The 25,318-nt window shown below is 40.1% G+C and overlaps 1 protein-coding gene across 4 annotated transcripts in view; it reads right to left on the bottom strand.

Moving 5' to 3' along the window:
- Window positions 1–8,372: 8,372 nt before the first annotated feature.
- Window positions 8,373–25,318, bottom strand: part of Ttc33 (tetratricopeptide repeat domain 33) — a 33,215-nt gene continuing 16,269 nt past the window's right edge. For all 4 annotated transcript variants that reach the window (XM_031360184.1, XM_031360182.1, XM_031360185.1 and 1 more), the window contains exons 3-5: window positions 20,579–20,660; window positions 17,372–17,503; window positions 8,373–11,532 (exon numbers count right to left, since the gene is read on the bottom strand). In XM_031360184.1, the coding sequence (XP_031216044.1) occupies window positions 11,179–11,532; window positions 17,372–17,503; window positions 20,579–20,660 (568 nt within the window). In that variant the 3' untranslated portion in view covers window positions 8,373–11,178. The remainder of the gene's footprint in view (window positions 11,533–17,371; window positions 17,504–20,578; window positions 20,661–25,318) is intronic.

Here is a 25,318-nt window from a genome sequence, read left to right as displayed (position 1 = left end):
CACCTGGTCTCAGATTTTCTATGTAAGAAAATTCTGATTGTCTTAACTGGCTGGTACAGAGTCCCATCTTGTCTAGTATACATGATAAACAAGCGGATAAATGCAACTACCTGGGTCAAGTTTGAGAAAGAAATGTGATCGCTAAAACTCGTTGAAATGCAACAGGCGAGTAGTTGTGGAATCATTGGTATTTTCCCAAATGGCAAACACTTCTCTCCACAGGTTTCCTCATGGAGACACAACCCAAAGGGCCATGGTAAAATCCAGGCACAATAATACTTAATGTGAGCTATAGTTTTTAGCTTTGAATATGAAGTTAGAAAACTTCATGCTATATTAAACACTTATTTTCCATAAATTAGCAGAACTAGTTTTCAGATCAAAAGTTAATGATACAATCTCCACCATCCCCCTGCCTCATGCCTTCTGACTACCATATCCAAACCTGGGCCTGACTCTGAAGTTTCCATCACATGATTGCTTTCCACGTCCATAAGAACAGGAACTAGACAACAAGCTTTACAGCAAGAGAGATCATTTAGTCACATTGCATGTGAAGCTGCCATCGGCCACAGTTGGTGCTTTAGAGTCAAGCAAGTATGGCATGGAGTAAAGGAAGAGAGGAAGAGAGCTCCACCTCTAGTTCTCAAATCAGCATCAACATCTCTGCCATTCATTCACCCATTCATTCATTCACTCAATACCTTGCTGTGGCACTCTCTCCAGTTCCCACCATGGAAGAAGGAGACAAAAGAGAACACTGAGCTTACCTGTGTCGTAAACAACACGCACTCACAATCTCAACAATTATGTGAGTACTGTGCTTTCTCAAGAAGCATAAAACAGACTCTAATTCAAATGAGAACAGAATTCGATGCATGGTGAGAGCAGTCAGTAACCAATGTGCAGCAGATGAAGAACAAAGTGAAGCCACACAGAGGGAGGGCATGCTAAGCCATGCCAAAATTTCTGTTTTTAAGATAGATTGATTGATATCTAGCATTACTAAAAGGAGGATTATAAATTCATTAAAGTTGGGGAGGTTTTGTGATATATACATAGAAATAGAAAAATGCTTACTGACTCCAAGAAAAACAAGGAGGAGTTCTGGAAGGAAGGATAAGTATGATATACCTCAGTCAACTACACGTAGCAATTATATACATAATCACTCAATAATACTGAATACAGACTGAAGCAAATCACAATAAATTACATGGAGACAGTAGTAAATAAACATACTATAAGCTAGATTTATGTACAAGAAAAACTAATAATGTCTTAACTCAAAAAAAAAAAAACTTGATAAAAAGACAGTAAAACCATAAAAAGTTTAAGAACACCAAGCACACTCTAGAAAATTTTCTACACTGTTGGTAGTGCAAAATTAATACAACTACCTTGGAAATTAACTTGCATGGTAATTTTGGGAACAGAAATATACCCCCCCCCAAAAATGCAGGGCATTATAAGATGCAAAACTAAACAGTTGGTCGGGCTCCACTGGAGAATGCTAGAGAACCAACATACTGTTTGTCAAATGTTAAATCACAGGAACACTTGTTTGTGGGAACATGGACAGAACCAAAGATCACTGCATTAAGTGAGGAAGCTAGATTCAGAAAGACAAATACTGTTCTTATTTCCTCTAATAAGCAGAATCGAGAGAGAAAGTGAGCAAACAAGAGGGGGGAGGGGAAGAGGGAAGAGGGAAAGAGAAAGTGTGTATGTGTTATGTTGGGGGTGTCTGTGTGCAGAAGGTGTGAAATATAAAACTAGAGGACCATGAGAAGGAAGGAGACTTGAGAGAGGCTATGTGGGGCACAACAGATAATGGATTGTATATGACAAGAAAGGGGGACCACCTGGGCCAAGGACGGGGGGGGGAGGGTTGGGGGGGAGAGCAAGGAGGTCCGTGAGAAGGAATGAAGAACAAAAACAAAGTACGTCCCTATGACAGTGTCCTAATCATATCCATCATTTTGTGTGCTAACTTCACTTTTAAATGAGGGAGGAAAAAAAAGCAGCAGCAGCAGGTCTTTACTCCTAAATGGCTTCACTACATAAACTGTTTCCCAGAAATACAAAAAATACAGTTGTGTTAGAGCGTTTCTCCTCAAATTTTTCGGGGAACAAAAGACAAAATTATTACTTTTATCATGACCTCTAGTGAAATAACGACCTTGATTGGATGGTTAATCTCATCATCTTGATGCCATCTGGAATCACCTAGGACACAGAGCTCTGGGTATGTCTACAAGGTGTTTCCAGAAGAAGCGCCCACTCTGAATGTGGGTGGCACTGCCCCCTGGGCTGAGCACCAGCATTCAGCTCTTTCCGCTTCCTGACAGCAGATGCCAATGTGAGTTTAAGTTCCTGTCACCTTGCGTTCCACTCCAAGGTGGACTGCATCTTCATACCAGGAGCAAAAGCAAGCCCTTCCTTCAGGTATCTTTATGAGGTGTTCCATCTCTGCAATAAGGAAAGCACCCTGGAAAAGGGCAATCGATTGCATGCTAGTATGAGACTTAACTTCTAGCAGAACTCCAGGCTGCCACCCTCCTCCCTGACACCTGCTCCCACCAAGAAAATGAATCTGACCAAGCCTCTAGGTCTAACAACCAATTTATAAGCAGTATAAACACAGAAGAACATTAATAATATCAGGTAGAATACAATAAGCAAAATATAAAAATATGAAAATACTAAAGAAGAAATGACAAGTTCCTTTTTAAAATAATAGGGGGACCAGTGGTAGAAGGTAAGTGGTCCCTATTGCCGAAGACACCATGCACCCCAGAAACAATGTCTAGAGTCCCCTGAGATGGAACGACCTGAGTGCCCCTCCCTGGCACCAGAAGGCACCATGCACACTTCCAAAGGAGGGAAGCAACTAGCAGTCCTACGCAGCTAGACGGCCATGGAGCACAGCAATGACCAGCAGGGCACGGTAACCCTAAGGGTGCAGCCGCAGCACACATACCTTGGCAGTAACCAACAGCTCTCTAATTAAACTTAAGATCCACTCAACAAAAGAGAAATCAGGCCCAGCGCTGGAAACATAGCCAACTACTCAGGAATAGGGAAGTCATAGCTCTTAGAAGAGAACCATGTACAGTATAATCCCTATTACTAAACCAATATAATCCCTAACTACACTCTAAAGATCTGCGCTTATACTCAAAGATAAGTGCAGTGTTCACCCCTTGCCAAAGAAACTTCTCTCTGCGACAGATGGAGACCACGACAGAAAGCCACAATCAATTAAAATGCAGAGTTGTGGAGTCCAACCCCAATGGATACATCTACAGAACACTACTGCACCTAAAGCTCGGGGAACATTGCAGAAGTGGGGGCAGAAAGATAATTAAGAATCAGAAGGTCACGCTGGAGAGATGGCTCAGCATTAAGAGCACTAGCTGCTCTTACAGAGGACCTAGGTTCAATTCATCCATAGGGCAGCTCACGACTGTCTGTAATTCCAGTTCAAGGGGACTGACATCCTCACAGACACACATGCAAGCAAAACACCAGTGCACATAAAATTAAAAGTTTAAAAAGAGAACCAAAAGATCAAGGGATTTGTTGCAAGATTGTGTCTCCAAGAAACATCAGAAGCTACGTCCGTAAAGCCCCACCAACGTGACTGACCAAACATAGAACAAATACTGGCCAGGGGAAAGCCCACAGGCCTCACTTCTACACAAGCAAGTACAGGCAACTGTGGAAAGCTAGGAGCACAAGTGTTCTTCCTCGGGGAGAACACACAAACTGGCTGTCCAGAGTCGACAGGACTAGAAAGGCACACAAGTAGCACTGTATAGACTGGACAGATTAAAGAATGTTATGTGTGTGTGTGTGTGTGTGTGTGTGTGTGTGTGTGTGTGTGTGCTTACATACATACACACACACATACATACACAATGAGTGAAAAGAGGCCATGAATTTGAAGGAGAATGGGGAGGGGTATATGAGAGGATTTGGAGAGAGGAAGAAAAAGGGAGAAATGATGTTGTATGTGATAATCTCAAAATTTAAATCAGAATATCAACTAACCAGACTACCCAGAGCTCCCAGGAACTAAACCACAAACCAAAGAGTATACAGAGGGAACAATGGCTCCAGATATAAATGTAGCAGAAGATGGCCTTATCTGACATCAATGGGAAGGAAGGCCCTTGGTCCTGTGGAGGCTCTATGTCCCAGTGTAGGAGGATGCAAGAGCCACAGTGAGGCCAGAGTGGGTGAGAGGGTGGAGGAGGACCCTCAAAGAAGCAAAGGGGAGGAGGGAGAAGGGGCATGGGATGGGTGTGGAAGGGTAACCATGAAGGGGGATATCAGTTGAAATGTAAACAAATAAAATTATTTTTAAAAAATAAAGTAAGTAAGAGTTAAAAAAAATAGTGGTGGGGGACAGGGAGGAGACTTTCAAATAATAAAGGACTGTCAGACACATCAACCATGTGGCCATGAATGGGCTCTTTCAGTGTTACATAATACCTGCACTATAGCTATTTTTTTACAACAAAATTTGTAATTAAACATCTCCGAAAGAAAAATCTAGGCCTAAGTGACTTCATGTGAAATGTCTATTAAGTATATAGAAAGAATAATAACATCTATAAAACGTTCTAAGAAGAATAAGTAGAGATACTTCTCATTTTAGGGTGTTCAGCATAATTCCTATTTGAAAACTGAACACAGACATTAAAAAGAGACTACAAGCCAATATCCTGTTATGAACAGGCACAAAAATCCTTAATGTAACCTTAATATTACCAAATTGGATTGAACAGTACTTCAAATGGATAATCCATCATAACTCAGAAAAGTTTATCCCAGAAATTTAATTGACTTAACATTTGTAAAGTAACTATAGCTTATCATAAAAAGACATAATTTCCTCTTTTTTTTCATATATCCTTGCTTATTTTTTGAAGCAGGTCTTGCTCCTGCTGTCCTGGATACCACAATGGTGCCTCCGCTCCCAAGTACTGAGAAGACAGGCCTATGCCAGGTAGGAACAAACTGTTTTTCTATGAACAGTGCTAGACATCAAACACTGAACCTCAGCTTTTACTATGTATTACATATAAAATGAACTTAACAACAAAACTAGCCACAAAAAGTTAAAACTAAAAATATATAGTAGAAAATATAGAAACTCCTTGTGACTTAGAAGTTAAGAATTGATCTCTTAGCACATAAGTACAATTGAAAAAGAGAAAACCCGTATATTGGCCTTCACCAAAGTCTAAAGTATCTACATTCTGAGTAGTGTTTGAAGAAAACTATAGGAAGAGAAAATATTCATAAGAGTAACTCATAAAGAATTGTTATCCAGTGTTAGTTATACAATAGAGTAAGGAAATCAAAATTTAAAATGGGGAAATTTGAATCTATACTTCTCCCCAAAAGATAATGTCGGGTACATCCATGAAGAACAGCACCAGACACTGGGATGCAGGCCAACCAGAAGTGCTTACCTATGCTGGGGCTCAACCCCAGCATCATATAAACCAGGTATGATGGTCCACACCACCTCTAATCTCCAAACTTGAAAGGAAGGAAAAGGGAGGACTGGAGAGATGGCTCAGTGGTCAAGAGTGCTGACTGCTCTTCCAGAGATCCTGAGTTCAAGTCCCAGCAACCACATGGTGGCTTACAACCCTCTGTAAAGGGATCTGATACCCTCTTCTGGTGTGTCTGGAAATAGCTACAGTGTATTCATGTAAATAAAATAAATGTTAAAAAGAAAGAGAAAAAGAAAAAGGCAGATCAGTAGCTCAAGTTCGTTCCTAACTGTAGAGCAAGTTCAAAGCTGCCTTAGCCAGAACACATGGCACTGTGTCAAAAAAGAAAAGAAAGAAGGAAGAAATGCAGCCCCATATCACCAGAGAAATATATACTTGGAACAAACCATCCACTAGCCTGACTGAAAGGATAAAGATGGACAGTACCAAGACTGACAAAGGCATGAGAGAATGAACAGCAACTACTTCAGCAACTGCTAGTAAATACCGAATAAGGAAAACTTTGGGAAATAGTTTGGGAGATCTTTAAAAGTTTCATGTTAAGTTCCACATACAGCAGGAGTTGCATCCATTTAGGATAAAGAAAACAATACATGTATCTATAAACAGAATGAATAATTTGTACAGACCAGCTTTACTCATAATAAAACAAAGCAACCGAAATGTTCATCATGATCAATAGTAAGCTGTTGTATATTCCTACAAGAGAATACTAAGGAACAGAACAGAAGACATTACTGACAGATGCAATAACACGGATCAGTCTGAGCATAGAAGAACTTCAAATACACTGTGCTAAGCAAACTACTCCAGGTATAAGAGTACATACTGTACAGTCTATTTACTTATAATTCTATACAAGTAAAGTCCAACTTACAGCCACAGAAAGCAGATAGGGTCCTGGGCTAGAGGTGAACTAGAATGCTTAAAGTGTTTAGAGACTTTTGGGGTGTATATGGAACTACTCATGGTACCAGTGACAGTGGAGATGTACACATGTGTCAACATGTGTCAACAACTTGTCAATCAGCAAACTTAAAGTGGTTGCCTTTTCCTATATCTAAATTATAGTCACTTAAGAAAAGACAAAGGTGGGCTGGTGAGATGGCTCAGCGGGTAAGAGCACCAATTGCTCTTCTAAAGGTCATGAGTTCAAATCCCAGCAACCACATGGTGGCTCACAACCACCTGTAATGAGATCAGACGCCCTCTTCTGGTATGTCTGAAGACAGCTACAGTGTACTTATAATAAATAAATACATAATAAATATTAAGAAAAAAAAAGAAAAGACAAAGGTGGGTACAGGACATTGTAACTCACTCCACATTCCTCCCTTCAGCTTTATAGGTTACTACTATTCCAAGCAGTAGACCTCTCAGTAGTGTAAGCAAATCTTTCTGTTGCCTTGTAACAAACATTATTCATTTTCAATAAAATCTCCACAACTTAAAAAAAAAAAGCAAGAATTAGGATTTTTACATTTTGTTTTTACTAAGTTTCATGCTTACTTTGAAATATACTCAACCTTTATTAGTATTTAAGGGTGTCCTAAATGATCCTAAATGAGTCCAAAGTAAATGCTAATATTTAAAGGAGTCCTTGTGGCCTCTGACCTAAGAGAAGAGCTGGGGACACAGAGATTACATGAGATGACTGAATATGATGGCCAGGTAATACTGAACCTAGAGCTAGAGAGACCTCATAGATCTACTGGCAATTCTGAAGCACGGGTATTGTTCCCCGGACTCCCCACCTCCATCCCACCCCCTCCTCTTCACTGCTCCCCTTCACCATGTAGCCAGAAGGAGACAATGACCCACCAGAGAAACAGGAGAAAGGGACCAATACATCCTGTCCTTCATCTCCCCAGCAGGTAGGAGACAGATCAGGATTCCTTGGTTAATGGATGGTCTAAGAAGCAAGATGAAAGGAATTCATTCCTACCTAACCTGCTATCCCAACAAAGCTGGTTCACATTGATTAGCTTTCCCACCACCCTCCAAGTACAACACAGGCAGTTCACACATAACACTCACGAAGGAACTGTATACTAGCCAAAGAGCCACCATGGCTCCTGCATTCATTCAAAGTAGCCCTTTGCAATTTTGCCTGTGACTAAGGGACACAGCTTCAGGTAAAAATCTTCATTTCATTTAAGTTTACTTCGGTAAAGGGGTAATTTCAAACTGCCTTGCTTTATTACTGGTTTCAGAAGTGAGTTTCTCTAACCTACAATGCCAACAATCATAAACTCATCTCTGAAGATGATGGTTATGGTTCTTGTTAACTCCTAACTCATTCAGACACATGCTATGTCATGAAAGCCCAGCCTACAATGTCTGTTACAGAGTAGGGTTTGAAGGGTTTCCGACTGAAGGAAATTTAAGAGCTGATTAATAATTAATTCTCTTACTGCTGGGAAAGAGGAACCAGCCTGTGAGTCACCGTACAAAGTATAATCTGCAAACGGACGGGGCTGGGCTGTCCTGATACAATCATGAAAATACCAGTTTTCTAAGACAACTCCTTTTAACTCCTCACTGGTTTGAGCTAATAGCAACTTAAAATATTTGCATGCTTATGCCATCACATCCTGTTTTGTCCAAAGGCTCCGGCTGCAGTACACAGGAGCTCTGACATGCCTCCCTCATAACTTCCCGATACTGCTAGATGTTTAAGATACAACGCTTTGTAACCTAGGCACCTGTATCCTAGAGGGAAACATGAGTCTCAAGTTTTCAGGTATGGTCCCGATGTGTAATACTCAACTAAGTATCTATACCACACAACTTTGAAACCAGAACAACACAAATATTCAATATAATTTTAATCACCAATACTGTTGCTTATGATCATTTATTAAATATAATTATATCACTATGCGTGTCATTTTCTCCAGATTCATAAAATATGAGCATTATTAGAATTAACAGCTTTAGTAAACCTTTATATACTGTTGCTCACACCCCAGAAAAATAACAGATGTGTGTTTCCCTTCCTGCATGGAATATTAGCTAAAGTGCCTTTTGGGGGCCTGGAGAAGTGAACCTTTCTTTTTTCTTTATAACTCATTCTCCCATTCCCCACATCTTACATCTAATACATTTGAATCAACAGGTTCATCAGTGGAGAAGCAACATGCAAGCCATGTGAGGGCTTGCCTCTTTGGAGATTAGGCATAGACTCTATGCCAAGAACAATTTCTAACTGACAACCATCTTTCAGTATCACAAGCAGTAACTTCATTCAGATAAAAGATTATAAAACTCTTTTCAAAATTCAGAAGAAATTAGAAGAAGTATTTCCGAACTAAGACAAGTTCTTCCTAGAACTAGCTAGCCAGCATGTATAAGGAACCATGCAGAGCGCTTCAAGGACACTTCTACACAGGAAAATAAAAAAAGATATACGAATCTAATTTTCAAAATCTAAGTGGAAAATGCTGGGCAGTGGTGGCGCATGCCTTTAATCCCAGAACTTGGGAGGCAGAAGCAGGCGGATTTCTGAGTTCCAGGCCAGCCTGGTCTACAGAGTGATTTCCAGGATAGCTAGGGCTACACAGAGAAACCCTGTCTCGAAAAACAAAACAAACAAACAAAAAAAAATCTAAGAGGACAATCTCCAAAACACAGAGGGAAAACTATTCACAAATTATATAATAAACAGATATTCGTATGTAACATGTCAAATGTGACATATTCAATTCTCTAGGCATCTAGCTACTCTCTGAGAATATCCCTGTTATTTAACAAAATAATTTTTTTAATCATTCTACAACTCTCTTCTATCCAGGGGCTCGTTATCTGAAGCTATAATTTAGTGGGGGAGGAGAGAATATAATACTTCTTATGGAGACTGCTGATTCTCTAACTCTGCAAAAGAAAAACTAGTGAACATTCCTCGAAAATACTTCAAAAAATATTATCCTCATAAAAATACAGACCACATTTATATGTTCCAACAGTTTTTGCTAAGATTACATAGTACAACCGAGATCATTTTTATCTCTGAAAAAAAAAGTTACATCAATAATAACTGCCTGAGTATCAGAACGAACAGCACCTAAACAGTTGCATATGTTTGCCCTATAATGTATGCAATAAAAACAGTAATTCATAGCAATAATAGTATTGGTTTGTGACTGTGACTGAGAATTTCTAATAAACTTTTTCTTGTGTTGTTATATTTTTTGGCTGATTTTGTTTTGCTCTGAGGCAAAGGCTAGCTGTGTTACCCAAGCTGGCCTTGAATTTACAACTCTCCTGCCTTAGCCTCCTTGGTGCTGGGATTACAGGCATTTGCTACCACACCTGACACTGAACTCCTTCCTTACCAGATCCATCTCAAACTTGTGGGATTATACTATTAATCACATTCTAGCTCCTTGCTTGTCAGTAACATACTGACATTCTAATAACTCTGTCTTTTTACTTTTAGAGAGATTTTATACTTAATTGAAATTGTAACTATTTTTTCATTTCACTGAATAGTTCCCCAAAAAGCTATTTAGAAAGATATTTATAAACTGTTCACTGCAAAGTTACAAGCAAGAAGTATTAGTCAGCTGTGGTAGATCATACCTGTATTCCCAGAACTCTAGATGCTGAGGCAGGAAGATAACCTTGAGGCTAGCATGGGCTAAACGTAAGAACTTGTCACTAAAAAACAAGAGCCAAAAATGGAAGAAATGTTTTCAGGCTTCTTCACACTTTCAAAAATAAGAAAAAGAGGAATGAGGATCTAGCTCAGCAGCAGGGTGTTAATCCAGCAGTCTAGTTTAGTTAGCCTCCTCCCTAAAAGAAAAAAAGGGAAAAGAAACTCCTTTGATAATGCAGGATAGTGCAGGAGTAGACCTTACTGACAATCTGCACATGCCATTCATCTTTACAGAAGACTGACTTGTGGTAGAGATGACTCAAGCTTAACAGTAAAATGAATCTGTCTCTGACACCCAGTATCCACAGTTACCAAGTACTGAAGAAGACACCACTTCTTAACCTTAAAGTCAAAACAGAAGCACAAATTAGGAATTAGAACAACAACAAGGACAACAAAACCTTCAAAGAAATGTTCAGGACACATACATCTGCATGCATTTTTAGGCAAACTTCATATATTTCAAATATTCACATATAACAAAGCAATAGCTTTGAATCCAAATGAATGTCAGAAATATTCAATCTTGATGAAAACTTACACTGGTGAAGCAAGAAAAATGGGAGAATGACAACAGCAGATTTACAGGAGAGAAAGAAACCACACACTTCCTTTATCACAAAGCAAAGTCTCCATGTTGGCACCATAGTAGTAACATGCCTGTCAAGATACACTACTCAAGAGCACACTTTCCAAACTGTGCCTTTAAGCGTATTCTCCCATACAGTCAAATTAAATGCTTATCAATCAAAACGCATTTCACGTAAGATGCTAACCTTAAGTACATACTGAAAGTTACAGAAGCACAGTCCACTCACTAAAGAATAATTCCACAACTTGATTTTTGTATGCTTTATCTAAAAAAGCTCATTTTAAAACAGGATTTTTCCCCCTCTTCCTCCACAGTACATATCCCTATGTCATCTAAACATTAAGTAACAACCAAAAAAAAAAAAAGATTCAAACATCTTTCCATTGTGTATGGCTTCATCGGGCTTTGATAAAGACAGAGCCATCAGGGGTGGAAGAGCCCTCTTCCTTCTCGTTTACGATCTCTACAGTCCCAGAAGCTGACACAATAACCATTGTTTTATTTGCAGACACCGACTTCTGTTTTTCAGCCACAGCTGCACAAACGGCAACAATCTCATCGCTTTCAAAGTCATAATCCGGGATTGACCCTGGTGAGAGGTCAGGTCCTTCCGGGGGCATTTCTTTCTTTTCAATCCTCTGGGCTACTTTCTGCTGTTCCTGGAGCTTTCTGGCCCAAGAAAGGTCTTCCTTCCAGAGTTCAGGGTTCATTGGATATATGTGCAGGGCTACTTGAAAGCTTCGAATTGCCTGAGAGGAAAGATGTTTTTATTTGGGTTATTTCTAAAAACCAAGTTAGGTACAACTACATACCTACAAGTAAATAGGGGTATATATGTGCATATACATGTTTATATAAATATAATTTTTATAATTAATTTTTAAAAAGATAGGGTTCTGTCATAATAATTAGATAATTATGGTAGAGAAAAAAACATACAAGTGTGATGGGGAAGACTGACACACTGCTGGTGTTTAAAAGCCACTAAATCATGGGCACTGCTATGAGAGTTTGAGCATCTTAAAAGAATCACGCTAATTACACAGTTCAACATGGGACAACTAGTATACCACATAATAAAAGATAAAAATCATAAGATTTGTCCTAGTAGATGAAAAAATATCATTTGACAAAATTCGGTCCCCCTTTTTTTTTCTTTTTTTCTTTTTGGTTTTTCGAGACAGGGTTTCTCTGTGTAGCCCTGGCTGTCCTGGAACTCACTCTGTAGACCAGGCTGGTCTAGAACTCAGAAATCTGCCTGTCTCTGCCTCCCAAGTGCTAGCATTAAAGGCGTGCGACACCACTGCCTGGCACAGTATCTTTTTTTAATTATTAAAAAAAACAATGATTAATCTAGGAACAGATAGAAATAAAAGCCATGCACAGAACACCCAAAACCAACATCACACTCAACAGTAAAAAACTGGGTACTTTCCCTCAAGATCAAGATTGATTCAAACTCTTCCTATTTCTTTTTTTTATTATTCTATTTTAGAGATTATAATATAATTACAACATTTCTCCCTTCCCTGTCCTCCCTAGAAATTCTCTCATATGCATCTCCCTGTTTACTTTCAAGTTCAAGGTCTCTTTTTTCATTAATTGTTATTATATGCACATATATATGCATATATTCCTAAATATAACCTGCACGGTCTATATAATGTTACTTGTATGTATGTTTTCAGGGCTGACCATTTAGTATTAGACAACCATTTCTTCCCATTTCTACTCCTGACTAAACTCCAAGTCCTAGCCAGAGAATTAGGAAAGAAAAATATAAAGATCATTCAAAAGTAGGGAGGAAGAAGTAAAATTGTCCCTTTTTGCAAATGATACAATCTTACTCATAGAGTCTATCTACCCTGCACAAAACTCAACTCCAAGTGGTTCAAAGACCTCAGAGTAAATAAAGCCAGATACTCTAAATCTAATAGAACAGGAAGTGGGGAATAGCCTTGAACTCATGGGTAGAGGAGTCAACTTCCTGAACAGAACACCAATGGCTCAGGCTCTAAGATCAGGAATTGATGAATGGGAACCTCATGAAGCCAAAAAGCTTCTGGAAGGCAAAGGACACTGTCAATAAGGCAAAACGGCAGCCTGCAGATGGGGAAAGGATCCTCACCAACCCTACATCTGACAGACGGCTAATATCCACAATTTATAAGGCACTAAAAAAGTTAGACACCAACAACCCAAAGAATTCAATCTAAAAAATGGAGCACAGAGCTAAATGGAGAAATCTCAACAGAGAAATTTCAACTGGCCGAGTAACACTTAGAGAAATATTCAAAGTCCTTAGTCATCAGGGAAACACAAATAAAAACAACTCTGGAATTCCATCTTACACCCATCAGAATGGCTAAGATCAAAAACTCAAGTGACAGCACATGCTGGTGAGGATGTGGAGCAAGGGGAACGAACACTCCTCCACTTCTGGTAGAAGTTCAAACTTGTACAGGCACTTTGGAAATCAATTTGGCAGTTTCTCCAAAAACTGGGAATAGTTCTACCTCAAGACCCAGATATACTACACCTGGACATACACCCAAAAGATGCCCCACAGGGACACTTGTTCAACTATGTTCACAGCAGGTTTATTTATAATAGTCAGAAACTGGAAACAACCTAGATGTCTCCAGATGAAGAATGGATAAAGAAAATGTGGTACATCTACACAATGGAATACACTATTCAGCTATTAAAAGTAAACAGGTCATCAATTTTGCAGGCAAATGGACAGAACTCGAGAATATCATCCTGAAAGAGGTAACCTAGTTCCAAAAGGACGTGCATAGTATGAACTCACTGATAAGTGGATATTAGCCATAAAATACATACTCCACAGACCCAAAGAAGCTAAACAAGAGGAAGGCCCAAGCGAGGATGCTTGAATCTCACTTAGAAGAAGGAATAAAAGAGTCATAAGAGGCAGATAGAGTGAGGGAGCTGGGTGGGAGAGGAGACATGGAAGGGAATGGGGGATGTGGAGTGAGGTTCAGGACTAGGTATAGGGAGAGACAGGGGAGATAGCCAGATGGCCATGAGAATGAATGGAAATATGCATTGTGGGGGCGGGGGGGAGTATACTGAGGACATACCAGAGACCTGGGATAGGAGAGGTGCCCAAGAATCAATGGGGGTGACCTTAGCTGTGATTCACTACACTGGGAACATAGAAACTGAAGAAGCCACTTACTGGAGCCAGTCAGGAACCCTGGTGGAGCAATAGGGACACCAACCCATCCACAAAACTTTCAACCCAAAATTTATCCTATCTACAAGAAATGCAGGCACAGGGGATGGAGCAGAGACTGAGGAAAATAGCCAACCAAAAACTGGCCCAACTTGAGGCTCATCCCATGGGCAAGCACCAATACCTGACACCTGAACCTTTGGGGGCTCTCAGAGACTGAACCATCAACCAACGAATATGTACGGCTGGACCTAGACCTCCCTACACATATGTAGCAGATATACAGCTTGCTCTTCATGTGGGTCATGAACAACTAGAGCAGGGGCTATCCTTAAAGCTATTGCACATCTGTGGAATCTGTTCCCTTCACTTGGCTGTCTTGTTTGGCTTGAGTGGGAGCAGAGCCCTAGCCCTGCAGAGCCCTAGCCCTGCAGAGACGATGTGGCAGAGTAAAGAGATAACCACGGAGGGCCTCCACTCTCTCACATGGGGGAGGGACTGTGGCAGGGGGGAACCAGGAGTGGAGATAGAGTTCAGAATATAGAGTGAATAAAATAAAATAATAAAAATGAAGTTATTGTTCACAAAACAGTAGTACAATGATACAAAGAAATACCAAACTATACAAATGAATCATGTAGCACAAGAACTATCACAATATTAAAACCACAAAGTAAAATGAGACTGGGGACGAGAGGGAAAACACCAGGGAATGAAGACTTTTAGGCAGTATGTATCACAAACAGCCACTGAGAAAAATCAAAGGTGATAATGACCTATGCCCCAGCTGACAAGGCGGACCCAGCTAATTTCAGCACGGAGGCGTGAGTGAACAGAACCAGTGTCCACTACCTACTCCTTTTCCTGCTCTTCTTTCCCTTCCAACTTCTCCAGGAAATCATAAATGTGTTTCGGTAATCCTATTCTTTGTTGTTGCTGCTACCACTGTAGTTGTTATACACCCACTTTCTTCCATGTTCTTACTCTTTCAGTCCCTGTCATCCTAAACTAGAATTCTCCTAACCAGCCTCTCCCTCTCTGTGCTGCTCTCAGTCTCCATTCCACTGGATGCATGTATTTCCTCTAAGTATTCTCTAGAGAACAAGAAGATGCACTGATATGAAAGGGAAATATGGTAAGGAGGGAGGGGAGAAGGAGGCAGGGAAGACTACACTAATGATATTTGAAGGAATGTTCTTGAGGAGTCACTTTATTTTTATGTACATGAGATTACAGACAATGCATATTTGTGTATCTGTATATACATACATATATGGTTTAAATAACATTATGCCACTTGGACTAGTAACACTCCACTCAAGAGCCATAGACTAAGAAGAACTCTAATACCAGGCATGAGAATCTCACTTTCAAGGTGTTACTCAGGTAATCCAAGAGACTCCCAAAACATTATATGGTATTGCTATTGCTTTTGGTTGCCTCTCAGAGGTGGAGCATTAAATCCCTATTGCTGAAGAAATCATGCACTTGAGATACAAGACTCAAAAGATCTGAGCTAGATCTGACCCGAGAGTCCCCTTCCTGGGATGAGCTCTCATAGCACTGGACAGTTTATATAAACTAACAGGAGGGAGCCACCAAAGATCCTACTCAGCTGTGACTCCTCTGAAGCACTACAACACCATCAGCACAGCAAAATATCCCTAAGGTTGCAATAAGGATATCCATTTCTTGGTGGTCACCAATGGCTATCTAATGGGATTTAATGCTCACTCAATGATTTTTGGTACAGCCGGGCAGTGGTGGAGCATGCCTTTAATCCCAGTACTTGGGAGGCAGAGGCCGGCGGATTTCTGAGTTCGAGACTGCCTGGTCTACAGAGTGAGTTCCAGGACAGCCAGGGCTACACAGAGAAACCCTGTCTCAAAAAAACAAAAACAAAAACAAAAACAAAAAAATGATGCTTGGTACTGGAAACATAGTTAACTTTTTGAGGCTACTGAGGCCACTGATCTTAGAGGAGAACCTTCTACTGCCACTTTAATAAACTAGCACAATTTGTAACTGCACTGTAAATACTTAACCTTACAGCTACAAGTAAGTGTAGCTCTCACCACTCATCAAAGAAACCCCTCTCGGCAACAGATGGAAACCATTACAAACCACAACTGGCCAAAATACATGAACAACTGATTCAAATCCACAACACAATTTCAGAACCTAAGGCCCAGGGGACATCAAGGAAGAGGGGGACAAAAGACTAAGAACCAGAGGACGAGGAAATCTGCTGGGAGACTGTATTTCCCATAAAAGCTACGTCCATTATACCTCAATAATCTGAGTACCTAAACAAGACCACCTACACCTCCAACAGACATGGTAACATAGAAAGGATAAAGCATGCAGACCCCACCACAAGAAAAAGAGCTGCAGACACGTAAGGAATCCTGAGAGGAGGAGAAACAGCCATCCCAGGGACGAGCACCCGGACTGGCCACCCAACACCAAGTGCTCAGTCCTGAAATCACACCAAGCATTAACACGAAACTGACCAGGCAGGTTATGTTTATACAGTTGTAAATTTACACATACTATATATGCATGTCTTATACAATAACAGAAAAAGAGACTATGAATTTGAGAAGGAACAAGAGGAAGGGCATGGGAAGGGCTGGTGGCAAGAAAGAAAAGGGGAAAATGATGTAATTATATTTTAACTTTTAAAATGTCAAAATAGAAAAGGATGAAATACAAATGGCCAATAAACATGAACAAATGTTCATCCTCATTAGCTATCAGAGAACATAAATCAAAACTCGGTGAGACTCCATAGTGAAAAGCATGAAGTGGTTTTTAGGAAAAACAAACTAACTAACTAGACCCTGATCCATCATTTGAGCCAGCTTTGGTCCAGCCACAGCACTCCTGTAGGACACCAAGGAGACATGCCACAGAGAGATTTAAGCAACCCTTCTCACAACAGCTGAGGAAGGAACAACCCAAACGTCCAACATCAGAGCAAGAGATAAGGGAAAGGTGGTGTGTACACATATACAATGCATTTTTTAAGCTATAAAGAAGAATGAAGCTATGTTGTTCTCAGGAAAATGAATGTAACTGTAGACAATCATATTAAGTGTATCAAGCCAATCTCAGAAAGACAAACATCACATATTTTCTCTCTTCTAATGTTCCTAGATTTTATAGAGTCACATAAAGTCATCTATGTATGCATTAAATGACACAAAAGTTTTAGTCGAAGGGAACAAAGTGCACTAACAGGGTGGGGTACGGGAGAAAAGGAGGGTAGAGAGAATCCGAGAGACCAGGGTGGGGCAGTAAGGGGTAACATGTACCTGCAAAATAAATCAATTTTGAAAATCAAAATATACTTAAATTTGAGCATTATAATAATCTAATTTCCTTACCAGGACTATCTCTCCTAATCCAAGCTGAGCTCGACCTAAAGTTTGCCAAGACTCCCATGAGTGTGGGTTACGCTTGACAGCCATTTCTGCTGCATGGACTGCTGGGAACATTTCATGAAGAGACATCAGGACCTGTGTGCCAAAAAGAAGGAGAAAACAAAGCCTGTCATAAGCATACACTAAGATAAACTGACAAACCGATAATCATACACGAACAATGATCTTCCTGTACAAAATATATTTTAATCTGGCACACAGCATTTTCATGACTTTTATTCCCTGCTTTACATTCTTTACCAGAAATTCTATACTTTTTTTCACTCCCAAATGAAACAAAAATATAAACCATGTCTATGTCCATCTGGTAGTTAGTTCAGAGCTTCCTGCAGGCCAGCTTTCATTTCTTTTTTTTTTTTTTTTAAAGATTTATTTATTTATTTATTATATGTAAGTACACTGTAGCTGTCTTCAGACACTCCAGAAGAGGGCATCAGATCTCATTACGGGTGGTTGTGAGCCACCATGTGGTTGCTGGGATTTGAACTCATGACCTTCCGAAGAGCAGTCGGTGCTCTTCCCCATTGAGCCATCTCACCAGCCCCAGCTTTCATTTCTAATTACTCTATTTACAATGCACTTTTTAGGAAACACTCAAGTCTTGCTGCTAAAACTAGATAACTAAGTTTGTTTAACCAACCACCCTGGCCTAAGTACTCATCTATCTGTTGAAAACATGAAATAACCTGTAGACCTCAGAACTGAGCTTTCAAGCCCCACAAACCAGAAAAGTCACAGAACTGGGGAACTGAATGCTTCACTTCAACCCATGGAAAACAGTCTATTTCATTTATAATCTTTGGAACATTCTTGACAAAAGTATCATTCTTAGGTTCTAAATTAAACTCTTTATATATTTCACTATAAATCTTGCCTTAATCTGCACATATTTTAGCCCTGAACATGAAAGCATGCAAGTGAAGGGCTTTACAAAATCTGCTTCAGGGGACCTAATTTATTTGGATTCTTTCTCAATAAAATAACTCAAAGCTGGTAAAGCATGTGACTCTCATTTGAGAGTATTGTGTGACCAATGCTTGTTAGTATAGATCAAGGCTCAAGTGCAATAATTATTTATCAAAAATTATACCTAATGCTCTTTTAGAGACTTTGTTTTGTTATTTGAACTTTTGAGAGTTTCTCTGTGGAGCCCAAGCTGGCCTGGAACTAATGATTCTCCATGCCTTAGTCTAAGCGCTGGGATTACAGTCATGTGCCACCAATGCCCAGCTCTGTTTGAGACTTTTAATATTTCTTAAATACCTAATTCACATGCTCAGAGGCTTTCTGTATAGACTTTTTCCACAGTGTTAGAAATGTACATTTAACACACTAGTTTTCTAACTGGTAATAACTATGGCAGCCTTTCGCTAGAATCTATATGTTTATTTTCTCTTCATCTCATCTGTATTTACCTTTTGGGCAGATGTGACTTGAGAAGTCCATTTTCATTCCTAAGCATTACCTAAGTCACTGTTCCAATGGCTTTTCAAGACCTAGGTTTGTTCCTCAGTCTCAGTACGTCTTTTTTTTTTTTTTTTTTTTTTTTTTTTTTTTTTTTTTTTTTTTTTTTTTTTTTTGGTTTTTTTGAGACAGGGTTTCTCTGTGTAGCCCTGGCTGTCCTGGAACTCACTCTGTAGACCAGGCTGGCCTCGAACTCAGAAATCCACCTGCCTCTGCCTCCCAAGTGCTGGGATTAAAGGCATGTGCCATCCCTGCCCTGCTCCTCAGTACTTCTTTGAGGCAGAAGCCCTGTGGGGAATTCTTTCTATCATCAGATTCAGCTTACATACTTATTTCTAAGATTAGCACAAGTAGAGATGACTAAAGGGGGTGGAAACTTTGAAAAGAAATCCTAGAAGATGAACGCAAAGCATCTTAACATTTGTTTTTCTTTTAAACAAGATATATCTCAGAGTCCTTCAGTGGCAAGATCTGATCTACTAAGAAATCCATCTTGATACCAATCACAAAGTGAACAAAGGTTATATGACTTCCTATAGCAAAAGCTCTACTAACCTATGCAAGTAAGCCAAGATGAAAGCAGAGAAGGCATTTCTAGCTTTTCTTTAATGACTAATAGAAAGAACAATTATGTAGTCTTTGTCATGTCACAAAGATTCTTCTTAAAATGCTAACAAGAATACACACACAAAAAAAGAATCCTGTGGTCTTCTTTCAGAGGTACAATAGCCTTTGTTCCATGGTCCATAGAGGGCCCTGTGACAATCTTCACTGTGAATGGTCCTCTGCTGAGGACTCCCAGGTATGCTGTTCATCACTATTACTCTGGTGCTCACAGTCACTTTCTCAGCAACCAAATACACAGTAAAAAGCTAACGCCAAACTGGCCAACCACAAAGATACCTGCAGCAGCCTGCAAAGCCTCCATGAAGGCTTCAAACCTAGCACAGCACCAAAGCTGTTGATCAAGTCATCCCTGGTCATTCTCCTTCTAGCATCCACAATAGTTAGAGTTTAATCCTGTTTGCTAGGAGTAGTGACTGATACCCAGCTCCTTCCAGAGTCCCAGCTCCACATCTATTTTATCCAAAGCACCTGAAAAATTTGAAATGAGCTCCCTAAGAAAGATCTCTTTGAGTAGAAATTATTGATAATCAAGTGATGTTAACTGGGCAATTTGTACAGGAAAGACAATCTCAACCTCTTCCTCTTCCATTAGTCAGGCTTATGTCTGGGTTTCCTCAACATCTCCGCTGAGTGACTAATACATGTTTTAGTAGCAGCTCTGGGATGCTGAAAAAATGGACCCATAACTTTATTTTTTTTAAGTATCTTCTAAAACACAACACATTTTCATTTTGAAAAAACATAAAGAGTACTAGTAGACAATTAATTTATAAGCAAAATAGAAACTTTCCATCTATTTAAAAATTAACTAGTAATTTTATCTATATGTTATATCTTCTTAGAGCTAGGCTGAAATAATAGTTGAGTTCATTGCAAAAGCAAATGCATTTCTAATTTTTATACACAAACAAGCTATATATAATATGAATATGCTAAATTTTTTTAAAAAATAATTGTATTAGAAAAGAGGAATGAGAACAGACAGATTAGTTCATCGCTGCTCACTGAACAATCACAGCATAGTTACAAAGTAGAAATCAGATTCCTTGTCATTATTACCTGTGACTTCATCTCATAAAGAGTGGCATCATCTGGGGTTAGCTGTAGTGCTTCGTCCCACTTCTGAATTGCCTCCTGGTATCTGTAGTTGTTAAAGTTACATTAATATCATATTTTAACTCTTTCAGAATACATGTTAAATTTGAAAATCAGGAACTTGAAAAATAATCACTAAGAAAATTTTCTATTAAAGATTGCTAATAATGCTGTTTTAAAAACATAGGTAAATTAAAGAACTCAAAGGAAAAACAACAAAAGAGAAAAGAGCAAAATCTAAATAAGAGATCTTACAAATTGCCTTCTAAGATTCTGGAGCCTGAGCTAGCAGAATCGCTAAGGGGGCAAAGCCTAAGGCTCGAGTCAATGCCTGGAGGCCACGTAAAGGTAGAAGCAGATATCTAACTGTAAACGTGAACTCTGACCTCCAAACACACACATCACAGCATTTATACACTATTTATTATTATTATCATTATTATTATTATTATTATTACCATTATTTAAAAGAGATTTGTGGGCTGAGAAATCAAATATCTTTTTTTTTTAATTAACTTCAATGATGGGATATGTACTCTAAAGGATTTGTCATAAATGCTTACAAACCAGTTCCAAGCCTAGGTTCTGCTATAGCAATCTACCTGGCAGAGACAACTGTGGTCCTGGCTAGTTTTATAACAACTTGACACATCTAAATTCATCTGAGAGGAGGAAACCTGAATTGAGGAAATGGCTCCATTGGATCAGATTGTAAGGAGGCAAACCTGTAGGGCATTTTTTAAATTAGGGATTGAGCCTATGGTGGATGGGGTCAAACTGGGCTGTGGTCCTTCTCTGTAAGAAGCAGGCCCAACAAACCAGTGAGCAGCACTCTTTCACAGCTCTCTACAGCCCTTGCCCCCAGGTTCTTGTTTGAGTATCTGCCATGACAGACATTTAACATTCGAGATGAGCAGTGATGTGGAGATGTAAGCAAAATAACCCCTTCCTCCACAAACTGTTTTTAGTCATGGAAAAGACAAATATCTATTTTTGTTCATAATATAAACACATGCCAGGCTTAAGAGATGGGTAAAATGCACCCAACATAATATGCAGATATCTTCTAGTATGCTGTGGTTTGAATGTGCCATGTCCCTTAAAGGTATATGTATAGACACTTGGTCCAAATGGTGGCACTATTTGGAGAAGTTGTGGAACCTTTAAGAGGTAGTGCCTCAGTGGGGGAAATGGATCACTGGGGGATGACCTACAAATTTTAAATACCAGCCCTGCTTCCTGCCTTCCCCCTTTGTCCTGTTCCACCAGGGTGTGACACATGAGTCCCAACCGCACACTCCTGCCAGGATGGAACTACTGCCATCACGCCTTCTCTACAGTGACGGGCTACATCCTGTCAGCCTGGGAGCTAAAAAAAACTCTTCCTCTCTTAAGTGGCTTCTTGTCAAGTCTTTGGTCACAGCAACAAGACTAATAACTAATTCATACTACCACCTTTTATTTTAAGACTGAGAGCCGGGTATTCAATTAATATCTCAACTGTAGCCACAAACAGCTAAACTAACTCAGTAACTCTAAAATTGCCCTTAGCACACTTCATGCAAAGTCTTCAGCAGTCCCAGGCTGTGAATCACTGACAATCTCTGTCACCTACTATCACATACTATCTTCTCTTAAATCATTTCTTGCTGTTTTCCAGACCCTTCATTTTCTCAGTATGTGTTCTATATGTACAATACATAATACCTGGTAATAAGCAACTGCTACTGATTCCTATTCTCTTGCTACGCCCACTCGTCTAAACCAGTTACATCTGTAGTATCGGTGGTAAAAGCCTGATCAAAGACAAGAGGCGTTATGGCCCCAAAAGGGAGCTTGTGCCTCCTGGGCATTCAGACAGTCATTGGCATCTCCTAACTTAGATGTGTTCCAGATTAGTCTTTCCAATCGTCAACACGCCCTATTATTTAAGCATAAAAGTACCCCAAGAAATGATTCCTTAATGGCTAAACTTAAGATTGGGCATCGTTTCCTGGCCAGCACAACGTTTCCAACCTATCCTAAGTTATCTCCAAGCTGTCCTTAGCTTGGAATTTCTCTCAAGGAATCTGCCTGCCAGACAGGTTTTCCTCAGAGCTAGCAACAGAGGTCAAGCACATTTCTTAGGGCAGTCCCACAATAGTCAGAACTGTTTTACATACTAGGGAGTAATCGAAGGGCTTCCCTAACTCAAGGACGTTAGCTAGAACTGTTAGGTCGGAACCTCCCAGAGCTTTCCTCCAGCAAGACCCAGAGAATTAGCATAGGAATACCAAAATAGCCCCAGCAGGGAGGGCTTGACTGCTCTTCCGCCTGCTTCACACTTGGCTACCAGATCCTACTGACCTTGATGTGGTGGTCACTTGCCTAAGTGACCTCAGTCTTGTGCTCCTTGCTGTAACCCCCACCACCCCCACCACCCCCCCCACCACCACCACCACCACCACCACCACCACCACCACCACCACCACCGCCTGCCTACCTGACTCTAGTCACCTGCCCTGCTTGCTGTATGCTAATTAAGCCTGAATTTCACCTTGTACAAATACATTCAGATTCACAACACCCTTGTGTCCAGTCTGTCTGTCATCGGCCGACTTATTGCCCACCTGACCAGAATTCACATCCCGTGGAAATTGGGGTCCCTGCAACGAACCTGGTCCGCGGCATTCTCTAATATAAATTATAATCATATAATATATAATAGTGTGTGTGTGTGTGAGTGTGTGTGCATGGTGTACACTTGTGCTGATGTATGTGTGTAGTCATTAGGACAGTATCCTTCTTTATTGCTCTCGATGTTATTTTCTTGAGACAGGTCTTTTTTTGAGCCTGAAAAATCCAGGTTTTGTAAGGCTAACTGGCCAGTGAGCTCCCGGGGTCCACTATCTCTCAGTCGCCAATGCTGGGGTTACAGACACGTGTGCAGTTTTTAAGCGAGTGCTGGAGATTCAGACAAAGGTCCTTATGCTTATTCAGCAAGCATTCTTAGCAACTGAGTCATTTCCCCATCTAACTCACAATCTTTTTATTGCTATTTTAGAATCCACTTCTTGTACTTAAGAGAACAAGTTTACTGTACAAGATCACTGTACATACACCAGAAGTGAAACTCCATATATCTGTTCTCACTGACTTGCTTAATCGCATCAAAGGCAACTCAAGAGACTAACCTAAACCATCTAGGTTGTTAATTAGTCCAATTATTTTTCTTTACACCACATGCATAATTATGTGGGCCTTAAACTTATCTCATTTTTACATAACACTTGGAAACAGCAAGATTTGTGAATTATACATTAGCAAATGCTAACAGTCAGTGAGCACGGACTACAATGCCAGTTACTTTATGTTCATTATTGTACTTGACCCTTACCAGAACCCCAGGTGGCATTAGTTATTATCTCTATTCCATAAATAAGAGAGCCGAAGATTAAAGGAGAGGTTAACTTCCCAAAGATAGTTAATGCTGCAGTTACAAGGATCGGGTAGGGTTTGAAAGTATCAAGTGTAACGTCAGAGCCTCATGCATCAAGTGTAACATCAGAGCCACACTTGGTCCTATTTCCTCATTAGGCATCCTTTTCCAATGGCCATGTAAGTTTCTGTAAGTATACTCTGTAGGGTTCACACATGAAACTGCTAACAAACCACATCTCAGAACATGTCCACTACATTACAGAAAGTATGCTGTACGTAGAGACCCAACCTCCCCAAAGGCGGGGAGACGGCTCCACCAGTAAAGTACTTGCTGCAAGCCTGAGGACCGGAGTGCAGTACCTCTGCATTCACATAGACACCAAGCTTGGCACAGCTTTGAAATATCACCACTGTGGAGACAGACAGGAGGTTCCCAGGATGGACTGGCCAGCCAAGGCTATCGGCAAACCCCAGGTTAAGTAAGAGTAAATAGTGGGAGTGTGCTTTACAAAGTTTGCTTTTATAGTCATTAAAGGTGTGGCAGTCAACCCACAGTTATAATGAACACCTCTGCTGTGGTGCTCGAAGCTTAACAATGAGTTAAATGTTCAACTCAGAGAAGGTGGCAACCTCTGACTCCAGCCAAATCATACAGAAAAAATTAAACCTAGACCACTATTAGAGCCTTTTGGGGCTCTAAAAGGCTTTTTGCCACCAATTCTTACTATGTAGCCTTGGCTGGCCTGGAACTTGCATAGATCAGGCTGGCCTCAAACTCAGATCCACCTGCCTCTGACTTCTGAGTGCTGGGATTAAAGGAATGTACCACCAAGCCCAGCTCCTTCATAGCCTTTAGCTCACAGAATTCCTCAATGAAAAGACACCTATCTGAACGCTATGTTTAATTCTAGGTGAAAGGCTAGAATTTAATTCTAGGTTTATATATAAACCGTATATATATATATATATACGGTTACTCAGTAGTACCTTTATTGGTAGGTATTAGAAACTGGGTTTTAACCAGCCATGTTTTTCAAGGGAAGGAAGACCACAAGTTCTATCACCCAGGCCATAGCTAACTGGAACAAAGAAAAATATGCAATCAAAATAAGCCAATTCATTGTCTATTTGACTTTGTATAATTTCTATGGCCTGGTTCAACTGGCATAAGCCTATCAGATTCCTCTTTGTGGAATCTGAAAATAGGAAACAGAGACGGGTGGTGGTGGTGCACACCTTTAATCCCAGCACTTGGGAGGCAGAGGCAGGTGGATTTCTGAGTTC

This window comes from Mastomys coucha, unplaced genomic scaffold (assembly GCF_008632895.1).
Source record: "Mastomys coucha isolate ucsf_1 unplaced genomic scaffold, UCSF_Mcou_1 pScaffold8, whole genome shotgun sequence".
In the NCBI taxonomy this organism is placed as follows: Eukaryota; Metazoa; Chordata; class Mammalia; order Rodentia; family Muridae; genus Mastomys; species Mastomys coucha.
Note: the sequence above shows the minus strand (reverse complement) of the source record. Positions and strands in the feature narration are given on the sequence as shown.